The following is a 16,109-nucleotide window of genomic DNA, read 5'->3' as shown; positions in this document are numbered from 1 at the left end:
TATTGAAGGGAGTGTATAGAGCTCGTTCAGTAGCTGTTGGGTTACAGATAAGGAAGGATAGTTTCCATCATCGCTCCACCGGCCGTTTACTCATCTGGCAAACCTCCGCCGAACCGGCTCATAATGACCTCAGCATACCTATAACCCACCTTGCCACGAGCTTTCAGCCCATAGACTCGCCCTTTTTACTGCCCTGGTTTTAAATAAATATACATAATGCAGAAGTATAAGGCTAGTGTTCGGTCTTGGTAGTTCACATATAAGCAGGACTACTATAAGTTTTCTCGTGCAACCCGAGAGTTTGTGAGTTCTACTGGTGGTCATGTACGAATGATACAGGACGTATGCAGTTAGTCTATCCTTAGTTACCCCTCAGTGGATGTTGTTCCGCGCGAGGGTGCCAGGGGTGCCAGGGTGCTGCGGACCCTTGCACTGGCTCGAGCTTTTCTTTCGCAAGACCCCACTAAAAAGTTGAAGGCCTCGACGACAAGCCGCCAAAAGTTTTTGGTGTCGGGTTCACGGCTCAGCAAATACTCGAGCGCAAGTGGAGTTGCAAAATGGTCAAACGAAAGCGCGAAGAACCGCGACTGGAGGTCAATCTCCAGAAGTGGGAGAAGGAGCTCGTACGGGGCCTGAAGACGGCCAAGGGCTTTGAGCGACAGCGCTACTCGAAACGCCAAAGGGAAGCCGACCCGGAGAAAGCAGCACGTCTGGAGAAGGAGATTGCCGTGCTAAAGGTATGTTGGCTTGGTACACTGAACCCTAGACACTTCTGACCCTTCGAACGCAGAGCATAGACCTGCCCCAAGCCGCCCACGCGCACCTCTGCTCGTCGTTGTTGAGGATCAAAGGAATCGCCGAGTCGCCAAACCTGCCCGCGTTCATCAAGCCGATACCGAAGCCAGACTTGTCCGAGGAAGAGAAGACTGCGCTTCACAATGTCACCAGCGCTCTCTGCAACAGGAAGCATGTCAAGGACGTCATTGACGAGGCCATCATGGGCACCTGCATAGCGCTGCGTGTCCCTATGCCGGAGAAGAAGGGCAAAGCCAAGGGCAAGAACGGCAGGCAGGACCAGGAACAGCAGGCAGACGACGTACAAAAAGCACCGCGCAAGGCTGAGACCGAAACCAAGTCCAAGTCCAAAACTGCCGCTGAGAAGCAGTCATCCAAGAAGTCAAAAGAAGCCCCCCAGTCAGATGAAGAGGACTCCGGCTCCGGCGAGCCCTGGGAAGGGTTCGGTTCCGATGGCAATGGGATCGAAGATAGCGATGCTGAAGAAAAGGCCTTCTCCCGCTTTGACGGCATGCTAGGAGGCTCCAGCGACGAGGACTCAGACGGCGCCGCGAGTGACGATGATGCCGAGGATAGCCGCGCAAGGTCAATTCGCGGGCCTTCAGATTACTTTTCTGGCTCTTCTGCAGAAGAAGATTCTGACGATGAGCAGTCAGATGCAGAGTCTGACGGCTCTGAAGACGAAGAAGAAGACTCGGAGGATGACGAAGCTGTCTCCCCTCCCCCCAAGAAGGCAAAGAAGGCAGCCAAGCCAGTCCCGGCATCTTCGGGCAACTCCACATTCCTGCCGTCGTTGATGGGCGGTTACATCTCTGGATCGGATTCCGAAGCCTCCGACATCGACATCGCGCCGCCTATGAAGAAAAATAGACGTGGACAAAGAGCAAGACAGGCCATATGGGAGAAGAAGTTCAAGGAGAAGGCGAACCACATCAAAAACCAGAGCAACAAATCCGGTCGGGATCAGGGATGGGACATGAAGCGAGGAGCTGTCGGGGCGGAGGATGCCGGTCCCTGGAAGAAGGGTATCCGGAACCCCTTTGAGAAGAAGACGGCCCCCGAGGGTGTCCACCCCGATAGGCACGCAAACTTTGACGGTAGCTCGGGACCGCCGGCGAGAAAAGCTGGACCACCGGAGAGCCAGTCCAGGGTGGCACCTCCACCGGCACCTACATTTACCCCCGCACCGGCGCCCGCACCAAAGCCGAAACCGAAGCCGTCGAGAGATGATCAAGGCTCCCTCCACGCCAGTTGGCAGGCGGCAAAGATGGCCAAGGAGGCTGCTCAGAAGGTCAGCTTCCAGGGAAAGAAGGTCGTTTTTGACTAGATCTAGATGTACCAAATACAACTTGGTTGAACCGCCTGATATAATTGAAGGTCTGATCACCCTGACTTGTCGCCCAATATTTGACCATGGCTGCCTGGTGCTCAGAGGAGATCAGCCGACAAGACGGGACGAACCAACGTGATCGACGAGTGTGAACGGCAAAGACCCTGAACGAGCCGAGGATCAGCTGGCCCGAGGATCTCAAAGCCCTGCCGAGCCTTGTGGATCGATCTTGAAGACGGGTTACCCATTGCAGAGCTGATAGATTGATATCTAGGTTACCATGAATCGTTATCGGCCTTCCCCAACCGCGGGAAATCTGCGCAATCCGTATAAACGCCATCCGAGTAGACTAACCAGTCCTAATAGGTCAATCCATTAACCATCCCATAGCTTAGCATAGGTGTCCCATGTCCCGCCACGTTTATCCCATGGTGGTTCCATGGCTTCCAATCCGAATAACTACTTACAAGGCGATGCGAGGGCGCTTATTCTCCTGCTTACCCGAGCCTCCACCATCGCCATCCCGGGTGCGCTTCGTGCCACTGGAGGTCACGCTGGACCGGTCGTCCTCCCTCTTAACCTCGTCCGCGGTGAGATCGACGAAGATTTGACGGCGGCGCTCGTCGCTCGAAGATCCGTGGGCGGCAATGGTCGATCCGTCGCGGCGGGATCGAACGAACAGGCTTTCCGAGTCGAAGCTGCTGCTCACCGTGCTAGACTCATCATCGTCGCTATCATCCGCCGTCAGGTCAATAACGACAGGATTTGGACGCGGCGGAGGAGCCATGCCTCGAAATGCGAGAGAAGCTCGGCCAGTGCTTAGTGCGGTGCTTGGAGTCACACTGGGACCGACGCTGGGTGGTCCTCGGATGCTGGAGGGCCCGTCGGATCGGACGAAAAGCCCGCTAGTTGCGACGCTCTCCCGATCGTCATCATCGCCGTCCTGATCCATCGCCTCACCACTCTCTGCTCCCTCGGCGGCACTCTCAGGGGCAGTCAGCTGGGTATCGTTGGCTCTCTCCGCGTCCGTAGTGGAGGCAGCGTTGTCAAACACTGCGTCGCTGTTGTCAGAGCTATGCTCCGAGCCGGAGTCGGAGCCGGAACCAGGCTCGGGACCAGGCTCGGGATCAGGGCTAGGACCCGGGTTGGCCCTACCTCCAGGGTCTGCGTTGATCCCGCCCGGAATATCATCTGGACCACCGTCAGAATCATTGTCAGAATCACCATCAGAGTCCTCGTCAGGGCCCGCATTAGGGTCATTCTGTGGCTCGTTGTCTGAATCGCTATCCTCCACTTTATGAGGGACATCGGCGTCAACATCTTGGCCAATATTCATGTCTGGGCCAGATTGATACCCCTCGTCGGGAAATATGATTTCGGGCCTGGGTTCGTCGAAGTCAAAGTCCAAATCAGATATATCATTGTTAGCAGTGGAAGGGGCCGGAGATGGCGGGCCGGAGCGAGCTGAGGATGTATCGCTATCATCGTCGACATGCACCATTCTCGGTGAATAGAAGGAGTCCACCAACGCTAGGTCTTGGTCTTGGGGTCGCCAGGTACTAGGTAGGCCAGGAAGTCGGGATAGGTTTGTAATGTCGCACTCCGAGGCGTATGCCTGCTGCTTGGGCAAGGTGACGACGACGTTGATCTCGTTCTCGAAACTCCAATCGCGAATATGCTCTCTCTGACCGGCGTTGTTGTGGACTTCGTAAAAGCGGACCCACTGCATACCACGCAACTGGTAAACATAGTCCATGCCGTGACAAGTCCGCATGGATCTGTAGCCTCTAAAATTGGGCTGCTGAGCTGTCCGCTTCAAAAGCTTTTGATGGGTTTTCAGCCTCTCGATTTTTGCACGTGTGTAGTCTTTATAACGGTCTGACATATCTGCCTGTTTAGTCCTTGCCCCGTTGTTTTTCGTTTTTCTAGGAAACTCGTGTTTACGGCGCGTTCCTATGGGATGTCAGCAAAGATCTGATGTTGAATAAACGGAATAATTCGGGATGACGCCGAGTTCCTAATTCCAATGAGAAAGTCAGAACCTCGGGTAATGTAACTTACTGGACTCTGAACTCTCGTCGGTATGTATTGCCAGAGTCTGGAGGCGCTTGGATCTAGTTAGCCAAGTCAATGGCAAAGTCCGCTGGTTGACACGGGTCCTTGGGTCATGTGGCATAATACTGCCCTGCCAAAAGAGCTCAACATGGGCTATGCGTTCAGCCCTAGCCCGCCCAATTCCCTTGAAAAAACGACCAAACTCGCCGAGAGAGCTGAACGCAAATGTGTTCATCCCGTAGAAAGCATGGACGCCAATATAGAACCATCGTCGACAGACGAGTAGTGAAGATAGCACCTCGCTGGGTTTCTTGGCCTTCATAACGGAGGTCCTTGTTATTCCAGTGCCGTAGGCGAAACGATGGGGCAGGCCACTTGTGCCAGATTCGGCGAACGGAAAGTGAGCCCGTTGCTTGGGCGGATGCCTGTCGTCCAAGCGGGATAGACAGTGAATCAGGCCCGGTTTCACGAAGTGGCGCTCGAATATCTTCCCCTGGACCTCGATAGGTAGCTTGTTGAAATCGAACGGACGGAAAGCAAGGCCAGCTTGATTATTGGGATTACCATTATTGTCGTCAATGCCACCATCGTCACCATCGTTACCATTGGCACCATTTGCGCCATCAATATCGTTCGAAATGTTTCGCGTGTAGTCTTCGTCTGAGCACTCTCCATGTAATTCCAAGTTTGGATGGATATTGCGCACCTTCTGGCTCATATTGTTCTGCTTGTTGCAGGCTCCACAAATGCTCTCCCACTCTCCAAGATCGGGATCCTCGCCAGGATCTATTTCCGGGACATATTTACGTAGACGTGAGATCCAGGGCTGATTCCAAACTTGGGTTAGGTCAAATGGTTCATGGAGACGTACTAAGAAGAATCAGAAGCGGAACTTACCTCGGCCTGTCGACGGGGTGGAGGGTTCCGGAGCTCCTCGTTCTCGCGTCGAAGGTTTCTAACCAGGGAAGCAAGTTGCTTATTATCCTGTCTGAACCTTGCATCCCTCTCATCTAGGTCCTGTTTGACCGCGAGATGCCTTCGGTTCATCTCGCGCATCTCTCGACTCTTGCGTTGACACCGGGTGACTTGCCTGTGGTATAGCTCCCACAGCTCCTCCTGTGGGGCATTCTCGTCGGCGCTGGAATCATCAGTTGTGTCTTGAAGTAAGATGTTTGCATCCACATCAGGGTCATCTAAAACAAACTATTAGCTGCACGTAATAGGGAAGGGACGGGTAGAGCTACCAATGTCGTCATCTGAGGCATCCTGTGCCTCGTTATCCGATCCAACGGCATCTGATTCTTCATCGGGGAATTCTATTTCATAGTCCCGGACTCTGCCAATGTCCAGGTCCGAATTGTCAGAGTCCATGATTGCGAAGTTGTGACAAGGCAGTCAAAGTGAGAGGCGGGATGTGAAATGTGGTACGCCAGCTGCTTATGGTCACAGATGTAACGTGTGACCTGAGTGCTTCAGACAGAGGTCAATATATGAGAATCATTGGTTAGGGTATGATCAGAAACCTTGGGAGAGATGCGAATTGGGGACTGTAAAAGGGTCTGGTATGGCTGAAATCCTCAAGGGTTGAGATGCATTTGATGGTGAGATGATATGTGATCAATAATCTCGAGAACGGAATGACTCAAGGACGAGTGAGAAGGCGTGTGCCATCAAGAAGCCCGAGAGTTCAGATGGGTTCTGTCAACTGGAAGGTGCAGTGTGCTCAAAATCTGGAAGGTGAGGTGATGGCGGTCAACAGATCGAGTGCGATTCTGAAACTGCAGGGTTGAGGTGGAGTAATTGATAAAAGTGATGGAAGGTGAGGTGTGATCGAGAATGACAGGACCGAAGCGAATTGAAAGTAGTCTTGAGGGCAATTTTTAAGGATTCTGTATCTTGGGTGGCTTTGTGGTGCTGTGAAGGTGCAGCGTGCCCAAATTCCTTGAATTTGAGATGAGGGTAGTCAATACTTCCAGTGTGCTCCAAAGGCTCGTGGTTCGGTGCATTCAGGGAATGACCAACCACAAGAGAAATATTTGTAGGATGTCGGTGAAAGGTTGAGAGATCTAGTGTCTCAAAAGGAGAATAGTGGCGGTTGCCAAAGCTGAGAAACTCAGATACGTGAGGAGAGAATTGATGATGCGCAGGTCTGTGAATGATCATGAAATTCAAGGGTCAAGTTGCGGCAAGGTCAGTTTTCGCCGTCAAGTACAGACGCGCTGCATTGCCGGTGATGTCGAAGGTAGGTGGCCAGGACCACTGGGTGACGTGATGGCGATACTGTAAGTGAGTGTTGTGGTTATGAAGATCGTGGGCTGGACCTCGCACGAGGGGAGGGATGAGGTTTCATGAAAGTGAGAGGTTGAAGTTGCGTTTCATGGTAAGGATCATACCTATAATAAAAGGAAGGAACTGATATTCCTAGCGAATGTTGTTGGCACGAAGTTCGTTTCCGAGCAGTTGCTTGTGGGAGTTCAAATGAGTGAGGTTGCAGACTTGATGGTGGTTTACGATCGAATCCAAAATAGAGTAACCGAGAGGTACGTGTTCTGCGATGGGAAGGCGTAGAACAGCGGGACAACCCGACCTGGTGGGGAAGGGCGTCGGCGATGTCCATGACATGGGGATCTTACGTTGCGTGATCACCATAGATGATAGTTCTAGTAATGCTGGGCCAGTGGATGGCTGCTGCTATATGCTTACAAACAGGTACCTACCCCTGTGAATATAGGTGGTTAATTGGTTCTAGCATTTTGAAAGCGTGTGAAGTCACACTTGGATTATTATCAATCATAAACCAAAGTAAAATGTCCATAGATATTGGTAGACTCGAGTCGACCAAAAATGCGAGTTTTGTCATACTCTACTGCAATTCCTCTCCTGATATCGGCCACTAATCGAGGGAAGATGTTAAGCTCGAAGTCGTAGTCTAATCGAGGCTCTTGAAACCGAGCGACTCCCACCTTCCACGCACCTTTGCTTTGATATCCTCGGGATAAGAATTCTCAAAGTCAGCAGCCACCCAATCGGCCCCAAAGATGTACTCTGCTGGCAAAAGGGCATCCGAAACAACCTTTCCGCCTTTGTTTGGGGGACCAGTGCCGTGAGACATGTAAGGGATGAGAGGAAACCCTCGGACGTTCTCGAAGAATGTCTCGTCGGCGTTAGGGCGGCATCGGGTTGAAAAGGCCCACATCACATCTTTCCCATCATAAACGTCGATGTCTTCTCCAACAAGAACAAGCCTATGTATAGTATGGCCAGCTTTGTGGGCGAATACCACGTCGCCAACCTTCTTCTGCAGCTCCTTGAGTGTCCATTTCAATTCTCGTAGACTACGAGTATCAACCTTGAGGGCGACCCAGGTCACCTGCGACTCAGATGGAGAGAATGCATCCATGATAGGCAGGCCAGACAACTGACAGATTTTTCGGATCTCAGCTGCAGCTAGGGCACCAATCATGGTTGGGTCTCATCAGTAAGCCTGCCGCATGCTGACATGGGAAGTATTGGGTTGGTTCTGTAGGTGATCTTATCCACGATATAGACCGGAAATTTGTGGGTGTCCGCAGGGAATACGTAGCCGTGCATTTCTCCAAAAGGACCCTCGTCCCCGGTCTTGGTGATTGACAATGTGCCCTCGAAAACAATCTCGGAATTTGCTGGCACGTACAATTCATTTGTATCGCTCTTAACAAGTTCCAACGGACGGCCAGTCATTGCGCTGACGTAGCCCGCCTCGGTAACACCGTCAGGAATGGGCATTGAGGACGCCATGATAGCAGCTGGTGGTACGCCAAAGCACAGCGCCCAAGGGACATCTTTGCCCTCCTTCTTCCACATTTGATGTATCTACCACAAGTGCCGAGGCTCAAGCACAAGACCAGTAAGGTGATTCTTGTCGTGGACCATGGCACGAGCAATTGACCAATTCGTCCACTTCCCATCAGGAGTTTGAACAACATGCATTCCAAAAGTCTGAATGTAACGTCCACCATCGACTTGATGGATCATTGGCGCTGGCAAGGCCGTAAGGTCGATCTCATCCCCTACAAGAGAGTTCTCCTTTACAGGTCCCGTCGAGACGACTGAGGGATCAATGGGGGAGAGCTCGCTGGCGGAAAGCATTTTGTCGAGGATTTCTCTCATGCTGGCCGTGGGAGGCAATGCCAAGTGATGCGCCAGGCGGCCATAGCGGTCTTTCTTGGACCTCCTGAGTGAAGCTGGCGCTCCAAGAATGCGAAATAGGCCCTTCTCGTTCTGGCCTTTGAGATTGTTGAATAGGGGAGCTTTGTCATCTGTCTCGCAAACAAGGCGTGTTATAGCTGCAGCCTCTAGATAAGGATCAATTTCATCATTGATTTCAACCAGATCATCATCGGATCTGAGTTGGTCGACAAAGTCGCGGAAGCAGTGATCCATTGTGTATATTGTAGTGCACAGGAATTGACCAGTTTAACTGAAGAACACCTTGTCAAGAAACTGATTAAGAATTTCGCTATTCTTTCAAAGTGTGGGAAAACCCATGGCATATATAATGTCTCAGAACCTGATATAAATGCTTCCCTGGTCCGACGTTCGGTCATGGATGACTACATTGTCCATCTTATCCAGACACAACCCCATCCAAGTGAATGACACAAAATGCCAGAGGCGTGACATGTATGGATGCGAAGGTCCGAGCTGGATCTAAGGCATTGCATTGACGGAAACTCTGAGTCCCCACCTAAATTGTCTTTGGCAAATCTAGCCGATATCCTGTTCATCCACAGTGGGCTCGGAAACAGTTATTATAAGTTGATGCCATCTAAAATAGCGCGGTCGGGCGTTCCGCACCTTCGGGGCTTCGGGGCTTCGAGGCGCAAATCTGGCCATAAACCGTGCTGGCAGGAAATGGGAGGTTACTGTTGTTGACTGACCTCCATTCAATCCCGAAACATTTGCGGGACTCACCGTTGCTTGTCACGAGATGGATGGTACGCCACAACTGCAGCAATCATTTGATATTGCATCCGAGGGTCCGAACGTGGACGACCATGAGATTGATCGGGTTCTGCGACTCAGGCGCAAGCAGCACGAATCCAAGTCTTGCGTGCCCTGCAAATGGCGCAAAGTTGGGTGCGATAACGCTATACCCTGCGCAACTTGCGGGAGGCGAGGCCATCCACAAATTTGCGTGTACGAGGCTAGGCGTCCTAGAACTCGTGTAGCTGCCCGTCCAAGCGGCGCTTCCCTTGTCAACACGAGCAACGTCGTGGTAGATGGCCCAGAAGTACCTACACTCTCTCGAGGTAGAAGGGAGAGGGAGAGCTCTCCACTTGACTATTCGATTGCCTCTATCGTCCAGTCCAAGGCGAGGCAGACGGCGGGGATGTCTTGGCTCAAGATGCTTCTGTTTACAGACGGCGAAAAAGTATTAGAGTATTAGCACTAGGGTTCATTTTCGTTTTCAGCACAGCGACTTGACTAGTTTGACCTAGGTCTGATGTCTAAGGCTACCATCGCCTTTACTTTCCGCCATTCTAAGAAAACCAAACCCACTCCAACTTCACCTACCTTAAATCGTTGCATACAATCTGCGATAACCTGACCAGGTTGCCTTTCTCTTGAGAATTAAACTTCCAGCCAACCGCCGTTGTTCATGATGCCCACATCACAACCACACTCGGGCACCAATACGCCACAATCTGACTACAGTCGTGGTTCAGAACGGCTCGATGGGTACTCCATTCACCCACCAACCGCTGGGTACTCGCCAATCCCGACCGTTGGCGATAATTCAGTGCAACGCCGTAAGAGAATCGTGGTAGCTATGACAGGCGCGACTGGAGCTATTCTAGGTATCAAAATACTTATCGCTCTCCGCCGATTAAATATCGAAAGCCACCTCGTTGTCAGTAAATGGGCAGAAGCAACGATCAAATACGAGACGGATTACAACCCCAAAAATGTCCGGGCACTGGCCGATCATGTCCACAGTTTAAGCGATATGGCCGCCCCTATATCCAGCGGTTCATTCAAAACAGATGGCATGATCGTCGTCCCTTGTTCAATGAAGACCCTTGCTGCCATCAGCACAGGTTACTGTGACGACTTAATCGCAAGAACGGCGGATGTTATGCTCAAAGAACGGAGAAAGTTAGTTTTGGTCACGAGAGAGACGCCTTTGAGCGATATTCACCTGCGAAATATGCTCTCAGTCACACAAAGCGGTGCAATCATCTTCCCTCCAGTGCCTGCATATTATATCAAGGCCTCAAGCATAGATGTGTTAGCAGATCAGACTGTTGGTCGTATATTAGACCTCTTCGATCTTGATATAGCTGATTTTGAACGTTGGGAGGGCTGGAAGAAGACAACGTGATGAAAACCCGATGGCCATTACTGCCGAGGTTCACCAAAGCTACACTTGATTCGCAAGCCTCCGGACTTCGGAGTGTAGGTAATTGGGAAACGGGGATTTCTGAAGAAAATGTGACGCTATTTTCCACTATCATAGCTGCATTCACAGACAATGAGTGGAAGCCAGTAGCTGATTCTCCACCACTCGCTCGTTGTGGCCAAGCCACTCCAAGCAATACACCCTGAACTTTCGATCATTACCAGTCCTGATCTCGATATAAATATGTATGCGATTTTTTACAGTACTCCTCGATTGCCTTGCCTTTATATAAACTGTGTGTATGGGAACAAATCGTCACTGTCACTGGAACAGGGCCAAGTGATTAGGTTTGAAAATTGTTGCGGTGTCACATGGCAACCCGTTTGGTAGTTAAATTTACATCTTCAGAGAGTCGTCAACTGGGTAAAATGGGTGTCCTCATCAGTTTTTCCCTGAAGGACCTTAATTCCACCTGCCTTTTGATTTCAATGATACAGAGCTTGATTTAGCACTCTTATGGAGAAAGGCGCGAGCATGCTGCAGTAGCTTGGACAAGCTTTAGCCTTTGGTGAAACTGCCTCAAAAGTTCCTGCTTTTATAGAGGAATTTAACGCCTTATCCATGGCCTCCAATTGGCCTCGGTCCACAAAGGGTTTATCAAGATCAGACGAGAAGGGGAAAAATAGCTCATGTACTGTGGCTGCATGTGGCCTCATTGTATATATATTCTTAGACCTCAGCAGGTCGAAGAGCACCATATAACTCAAAAAGCTAGCCCAAAGACCATTCAAGCAACAGCCGAAATTCCTTGCGCCAGTCTGGGAATTCTTCACTCTCAACTAATTCACAACAATATCAACCTCAAAAATTGCCAAATTTCTCCGGGCGCGATGGCCACTGACTCTAGCTTGAGGCTCGGGCTCACAGATGACTCACTTCCTGCACGCATGTTTTGGCGTGACTCGCAGCATTGGGACTATCCTGGGGATCACTTCGAGCCAGGTAATCTAACGGCCTTTGATCAGCTTTTCAACCGCCTGGCTTCTACTTTCAAGCCAAACCTCAACAGGAGCAGACTTAGGCGTGTTATCAAGAAAAAGAAGCGCACTGATGGCTCACGCGACTCGAAATGGCTGACACTATTCTACAAGAACATTGTGGAGCAAATCACCATTGCTATAGCTCAAGAGAACTTCAAGCATATTGCACAAACTACTGCCCTAGCCTTCTACGAGATGGATCAAGACTTCTACACAAGTTTCAAGCCTGCGCACAAGGACCAAAAGGCATTTGAGAAAATTCTAAGCCCTTGGTGGAGGGCCAGATACGACATTGTGGTTCTCTGCCTTCGTCTCCAGAATGAGGCAAAATTCCTGAAGGATCAGCTTGCGGAAGAGACTGACCGTACTGATACTGACCGGATGGCCATAAATTACAGAGGAGCATTTTTCACGCATAATTATAACATGCTGCGGAGTGTGTTGGATGAATCCATGATCACTTCTCGCCAGGGCGAAACGGTCACTTACCAGATTTTCGAACCGCTACAACCGAAGTCTAGAGGCAATCGAGCTGGAAAAAGACAGGTTTCCAAAAGTATAACGACTTCGGCAAGAATGGGTCAGGAAACCTCAGAGAAGGTGTCTATTGGCCAAGAGAAGCCACAGGTTTTCGCTGAAGGTAGAGTGCTGGCTGTGCCGGATAAGTCCCCCGAGGTCCACGTGTCTCCCGATTCAGACATAGAGCTTCAAATCAATGCCCAAAAACGCAAACATTTCGATGAAGGAGAATCCAGCCAGTCACAGCCTCAGCCGCCTCCCAAGAAAGTCAAGGCCGAATCACATCTGACCACCCGAGCGAATGGCCAGGATAAGTCAGGGAAGCACGATAAGGAACTCGTCAAAGCTGCACAGTTGACCAAACAGGATATAGGGATGCAGGCTCCCACCGCTTGCAGAAGGTGTAAGAATGGCAGCTGTCTTGTCGCAAGGGACCCACTAGCCTTCAAAAGCCTGAAGTGCCAGAAGTGCCTGCGTCAGAAGCAGAGTTGTACTTTTGATCTGGAGAATCCTGGCCGCCCAATATCTCCGGAAGCAGGGCAGTACTTCAAGGAACAAGAAGAAAAAAAGAAGCGACGGAAGCACTCAGCGTCGGTTTCCGCATCTGAGTCATCATCGGTGCCAACGGCAGCCAAGTGTGCACAGCAATCTACATCCATGGAAACAGGCGGAGGATTCATTGAGAAATAGATGCATGAAAGGTCAGGCTCCAAGTTTGAAGGATGATCTAAGTGCAGTGACAATGGCTGTAGTCACGAGAACCTACCGAAGATAGAGTTCCAGGTGGTTCACAAACAAGCGAACTGTTCATGATACCAAGGAAGTCACCAGTGAAGGGAGCGCTTCAACCAGTACCAGTACCTTATTCAAAAGAATGTTAACCACTTTCAAAAATCTCCGGTTCATGCACTGTCATTTTCAGGAACTATGTATCAAGTGACTACACAAGTGCGGCAAGCTTAATCTACCCTCAGAGCCCATCCGTCACAAGACCTACGGCAAGTTGAGGTCATGAATCACGTCTCGCCTCTCTCTCCAGTCATGGATGCAGAGTACAGTCTTGTAAACCCCCCGTTCTGGTCCAAGAAAGAGTTACAAGTCATAGGATAGGCACTTCCAACAGGAAATTGGTAGTTCAGCGATCAGTGTTTGCACCGGCCCGCCAGTACGCCTATCGCATCCATCTATGGTGTAGTAGCGAATTACTTGGCTGTGCCTTCATCGTTCCCCGCAGTGGCCTATATATTAATATGCTGGTTTCGTTTAAGTAGCAGCGCGACTCTTTGAACCTTCACCAAGAAGTTTTGTCTAGTTCTTCAAGCCCGGCGCCTTCGGGATTTTACCGACATCGGTCACTCTCGAAGTCGCTCTTGAAGAAAGAAGCTAACCGTTTGCAGGTTTATTAGGCATCTCCGATCCAATTCGACTCTGGTGACTTCGGACTATAAGTGATGAACGAGTTGATTTCGATACTGATATGTATCCCATCGCTGTGGAGGCACATCCACGCTAGACCATCCCACTCGTCAACTTTGAGTTGGGATGCCCATGACTCTTGGCACGATTGGGATGTTCCTTCTCTATTATATCATCCGCGGAAACCTCAAGATCTTCCGCATAGTTGACCTCTCTTCTGACTTTGAGACGGAGGGGATTTCGTTCCGGAATTCTGGGAGGTGTCTCTTCACCCTTCTCAGAAAGCTCCTGTACACCCATGAGCCATTTCTCCACACGCCATTTGGTGTGTTCATATGCATCAGCCATTAGAATTTACGTTTCAGTCCTGCCTTCGTCATACTGTGTGAGTCCGGTCTTATGGCCCCGAAACCCCCCGTTAAACCGGGTAAGCTGTACTTATACCAACCGCCATTGTCCGACTTATCATTCAAGACCTCAAACCGCTCTTTGTATCACAGTCTCTAAGTCTCATAAGGGAAGCACGTGATTCATTGTTTAGAATGCCACCTTCGGGCTAGTAGAGCTGTATTGACGGAGCGAGTTCAAAGGGATCGTTCAAAGAGTTCCTATCTGCTAGGCAAAATGGTTGATCAACCCAGCGAAACGAGGTTTATAACTCAACACCCATCACGATGAGCAATGTGTCTCATTCACACAAGAACGATGGCAGCTAAAGCCTGCAAGTCCTATTTTAATAGATTTACAATATTGTATAACCCTATGTGGGGGTTTCTGATGCTGTTTATCAGTGCCGCTATTTCCGTACGCCATAGATTAGTGCTCCTCATCCTTGGAGTACTTCGACCATTGGCGCCACTTATGCCCATACCTAAATACGAAGACTGGAATCGGCCCAAGGCACATCATCATTGCTCCAAGTATCGTGAAAGCCCAACCATATCCAAACCTGTCAACCAAGGGGCTCACAGCGAGCGGTAAGAACGTCCCCATGAGACACCGAGTGACAATAAGAGCTGTAAGGGCGGATGCTGAATACAACCCGAAAGCATCGACTACATATGCTAGTACGGGTAGGAATGCAAGTTGTAACGTACTTCCTATAATTACAATTGCCAATATCAGAGTCGCCACAGGAAGGTGCAACGCGGGTACCCAGCCAAAGAAGGCGATTGCGAAGGGCAGCGTAAAAGCACCGAAAATGACGAAGGGGAGACGATATTCTGGTCTTCCGATTCCCTTGTGGAGGTCTCGCAGTTTGATATAAACTTTGTCCATCGTGGTGTTGCAGACGATGACACTGAGTCCAGCACCAAGACCTGGGTGTGGGAGTTAGTATTTGACGCCTTAACATACAGACAAAGACAGCAACTTACTAAAGCTGATATATACAGCCCCGGTAATGGTTGGCTCAAGACCATAAACGTCACCAGTAATGTCTGGGAGGGAGGTTGACATTACATAGTAAAATGTGAAAACCACTGCACTGAACAGTGAGATGATTTGCAAGACACCTGAACCAGCGAATACGATCACGGGCCGCATAACAGCATCTTTTAACTTCGATGCGCTCTGTGCGCCCTCGTCGAAAGCCGTTCTTAACGAGAGGTTACCAGTCTCCTCTCGTAATCTAGCTGCTTTGCGTTTTAAGATGGGTACTTTGTAAGTTTCCCGGAAGCAGGTGAAAAAGAGTACCTCTGCTGTCCCGGCCAGTATTACACACATCCACATGACGGCTCTCCATCCGAGGCCCTCAGCAACAGCAACACTGATCAAAGGCCCAACTGCGCCGCCAGTTAAGGGGGCTAGAACGATGAGACTCATCGCTGAGCCTCTCTGCTCTGGTGGGAACATATCACCCACAATGGCAGGGTTCAGGACGTTGGAAGCGACAGCCACACCGGTAAGCGCCCTGGCGACAATGAACAATGCCGAGTTCTGGCATAGTGCAGCTAGGACCGTCGTCAGGATAAACCCAATGTTGCACACATTGATTACTGGGTAGCGGCCATACATCTCAGAGAGAGGCGCAATAAGCAGCGGGCCGGCAGCCTCGCCGAGTTCCCAGATGGTCACCAGCAAGACACTTGCTGATTTACTTGAACGCCCATTGTCAAGATCAGACACGATCCGATTTGCGACTGGGACCACCGATATGCATGTGAAAGTTCTGCAGACATTGTCAGTGCCGTTGGGGACATGGGGCTGCTCAGGGGTACTCACACAGTAAAGGCCATGAAGGCCAGGAGGCCAACGATACTCCATTTGTAGGCTGCTGGCCAATCGAGGGGGTTCTCCGCATCGCCCCTAGGGTCGAAGGTGACAGTGTCCTTGTCTGCGATCTGGTCCTGTTCAGGAATAGGGACCTGGTGGGACTCGGGAAGCAGCGGTTGAGTCTCGTCCATTTTCACAACTCAACATACACTCCGCGCTAAGAAACAGGAGTCGCAGAGACGGAATTGAGGTCGGAGGTCGAGGTTGCTCCGCGAAGAGATAGGAATTGAGAATTCTGTGTAGCGGGCTATTAGCGCAACGAGACGCACCGAGACCCACACCGAAGCCGGCTGTAGGG

At 50.6% G+C, this 16,109-nt stretch overlaps 7 protein-coding genes across 7 annotated transcripts; 3 read left to right on the top strand and 4 right to left on the bottom strand.

Annotated features, from left to right (window-relative positions):
- Positions 1-557: 557 nt before the first annotated feature.
- JN550_007394 (uncharacterized protein) lies at positions 558-2,122 on the top strand (the record flags this gene model as incomplete). The annotated part of the gene is made up of 2 exons (XM_049319240.1): positions 558-737; positions 791-2,122. 2 exons carry the CDS (start codon positions 558-560, stop codon positions 2,120-2,122), a joined length of 1,512 nt encoding a protein of 503 aa, XP_049170676.1.
- Positions 2,123-2,588: 466 nt separating this feature from the next.
- JN550_007393 (uncharacterized protein) lies at positions 2,589-5,551 on the bottom strand (the record flags this gene model as incomplete). Its single annotated transcript, XM_049319239.1, has 4 exons — positions 2,589-4,078; positions 4,187-5,006; positions 5,078-5,373; positions 5,425-5,551. 4 exons carry the CDS (start codon positions 5,549-5,551, stop codon positions 2,589-2,591), a joined length of 2,733 nt encoding a protein of 910 aa, XP_049170675.1.
- Positions 5,552-7,109: 1,558 nt separating this feature from the next.
- Positions 7,110-8,023, bottom strand: JN550_007392 (uncharacterized protein; the record flags this gene model as incomplete). Its single annotated transcript, XM_049319238.1, has 2 exons — positions 7,110-7,598; positions 7,730-8,023. 2 exons carry the CDS (start codon positions 8,021-8,023, stop codon positions 7,110-7,112), a joined length of 783 nt encoding a protein of 260 aa, XP_049170674.1.
- A 9-nt stretch (positions 8,024-8,032) lies between these two features.
- JN550_007391 (uncharacterized protein) lies at positions 8,033-8,602 on the bottom strand (the record flags this gene model as incomplete). Its single annotated transcript, XM_049319236.1, has 1 exon — positions 8,033-8,602. The coding sequence occupies one exon, from the start codon at positions 8,600-8,602 to the stop codon at positions 8,033-8,035; it is 570 nt and encodes a 189-aa protein (XP_049170673.1).
- Positions 8,603-9,824: 1,222 nt separating this feature from the next.
- On the top strand, positions 9,825-10,544 carry JN550_007390 (uncharacterized protein; the record flags this gene model as incomplete). The annotated part of the gene is made up of 1 exon (XM_049319235.1): positions 9,825-10,544. The coding sequence occupies one exon, from the start codon at positions 9,825-9,827 to the stop codon at positions 10,542-10,544; it is 720 nt and encodes a 239-aa protein (XP_049170672.1).
- Positions 10,545-11,452: 908 nt separating this feature from the next.
- Positions 11,453-12,811, top strand: JN550_007389 (uncharacterized protein; the record flags this gene model as incomplete). The annotated part of the gene is made up of 1 exon (XM_049319234.1): positions 11,453-12,811. The coding sequence occupies one exon, from the start codon at positions 11,453-11,455 to the stop codon at positions 12,809-12,811; it is 1,359 nt and encodes a 452-aa protein (XP_049170671.1).
- A 1,542-nt stretch (positions 12,812-14,353) lies between these two features.
- Positions 14,354-15,942, bottom strand: JN550_007388 (uncharacterized protein; the record flags this gene model as incomplete). The annotated part of the gene is made up of 4 exons (XM_049319233.1): positions 14,354-14,568; positions 14,635-14,856; positions 14,914-15,707; positions 15,761-15,942. The coding sequence occupies 4 exons, from the start codon at positions 15,940-15,942 to the stop codon at positions 14,354-14,356; spliced, it is 1,413 nt and encodes a 470-aa protein (XP_049170670.1).
- Between the last annotated feature and the right edge of the window lie 167 nt (positions 15,943-16,109).

Source organism: Neoarthrinium moseri, assembly GCF_022829205.1.
Source record: "Neoarthrinium moseri strain CBS 164.80 chromosome Unknown scaffold28_Wmoseri_CBS_16480, whole genome shotgun sequence".
NCBI classification, from domain to species: Eukaryota; Fungi; Ascomycota; class Sordariomycetes; order Amphisphaeriales; family Apiosporaceae; genus Neoarthrinium; species Neoarthrinium moseri.
This window is presented reverse-complemented; position numbering and strand designations above follow the sequence as displayed.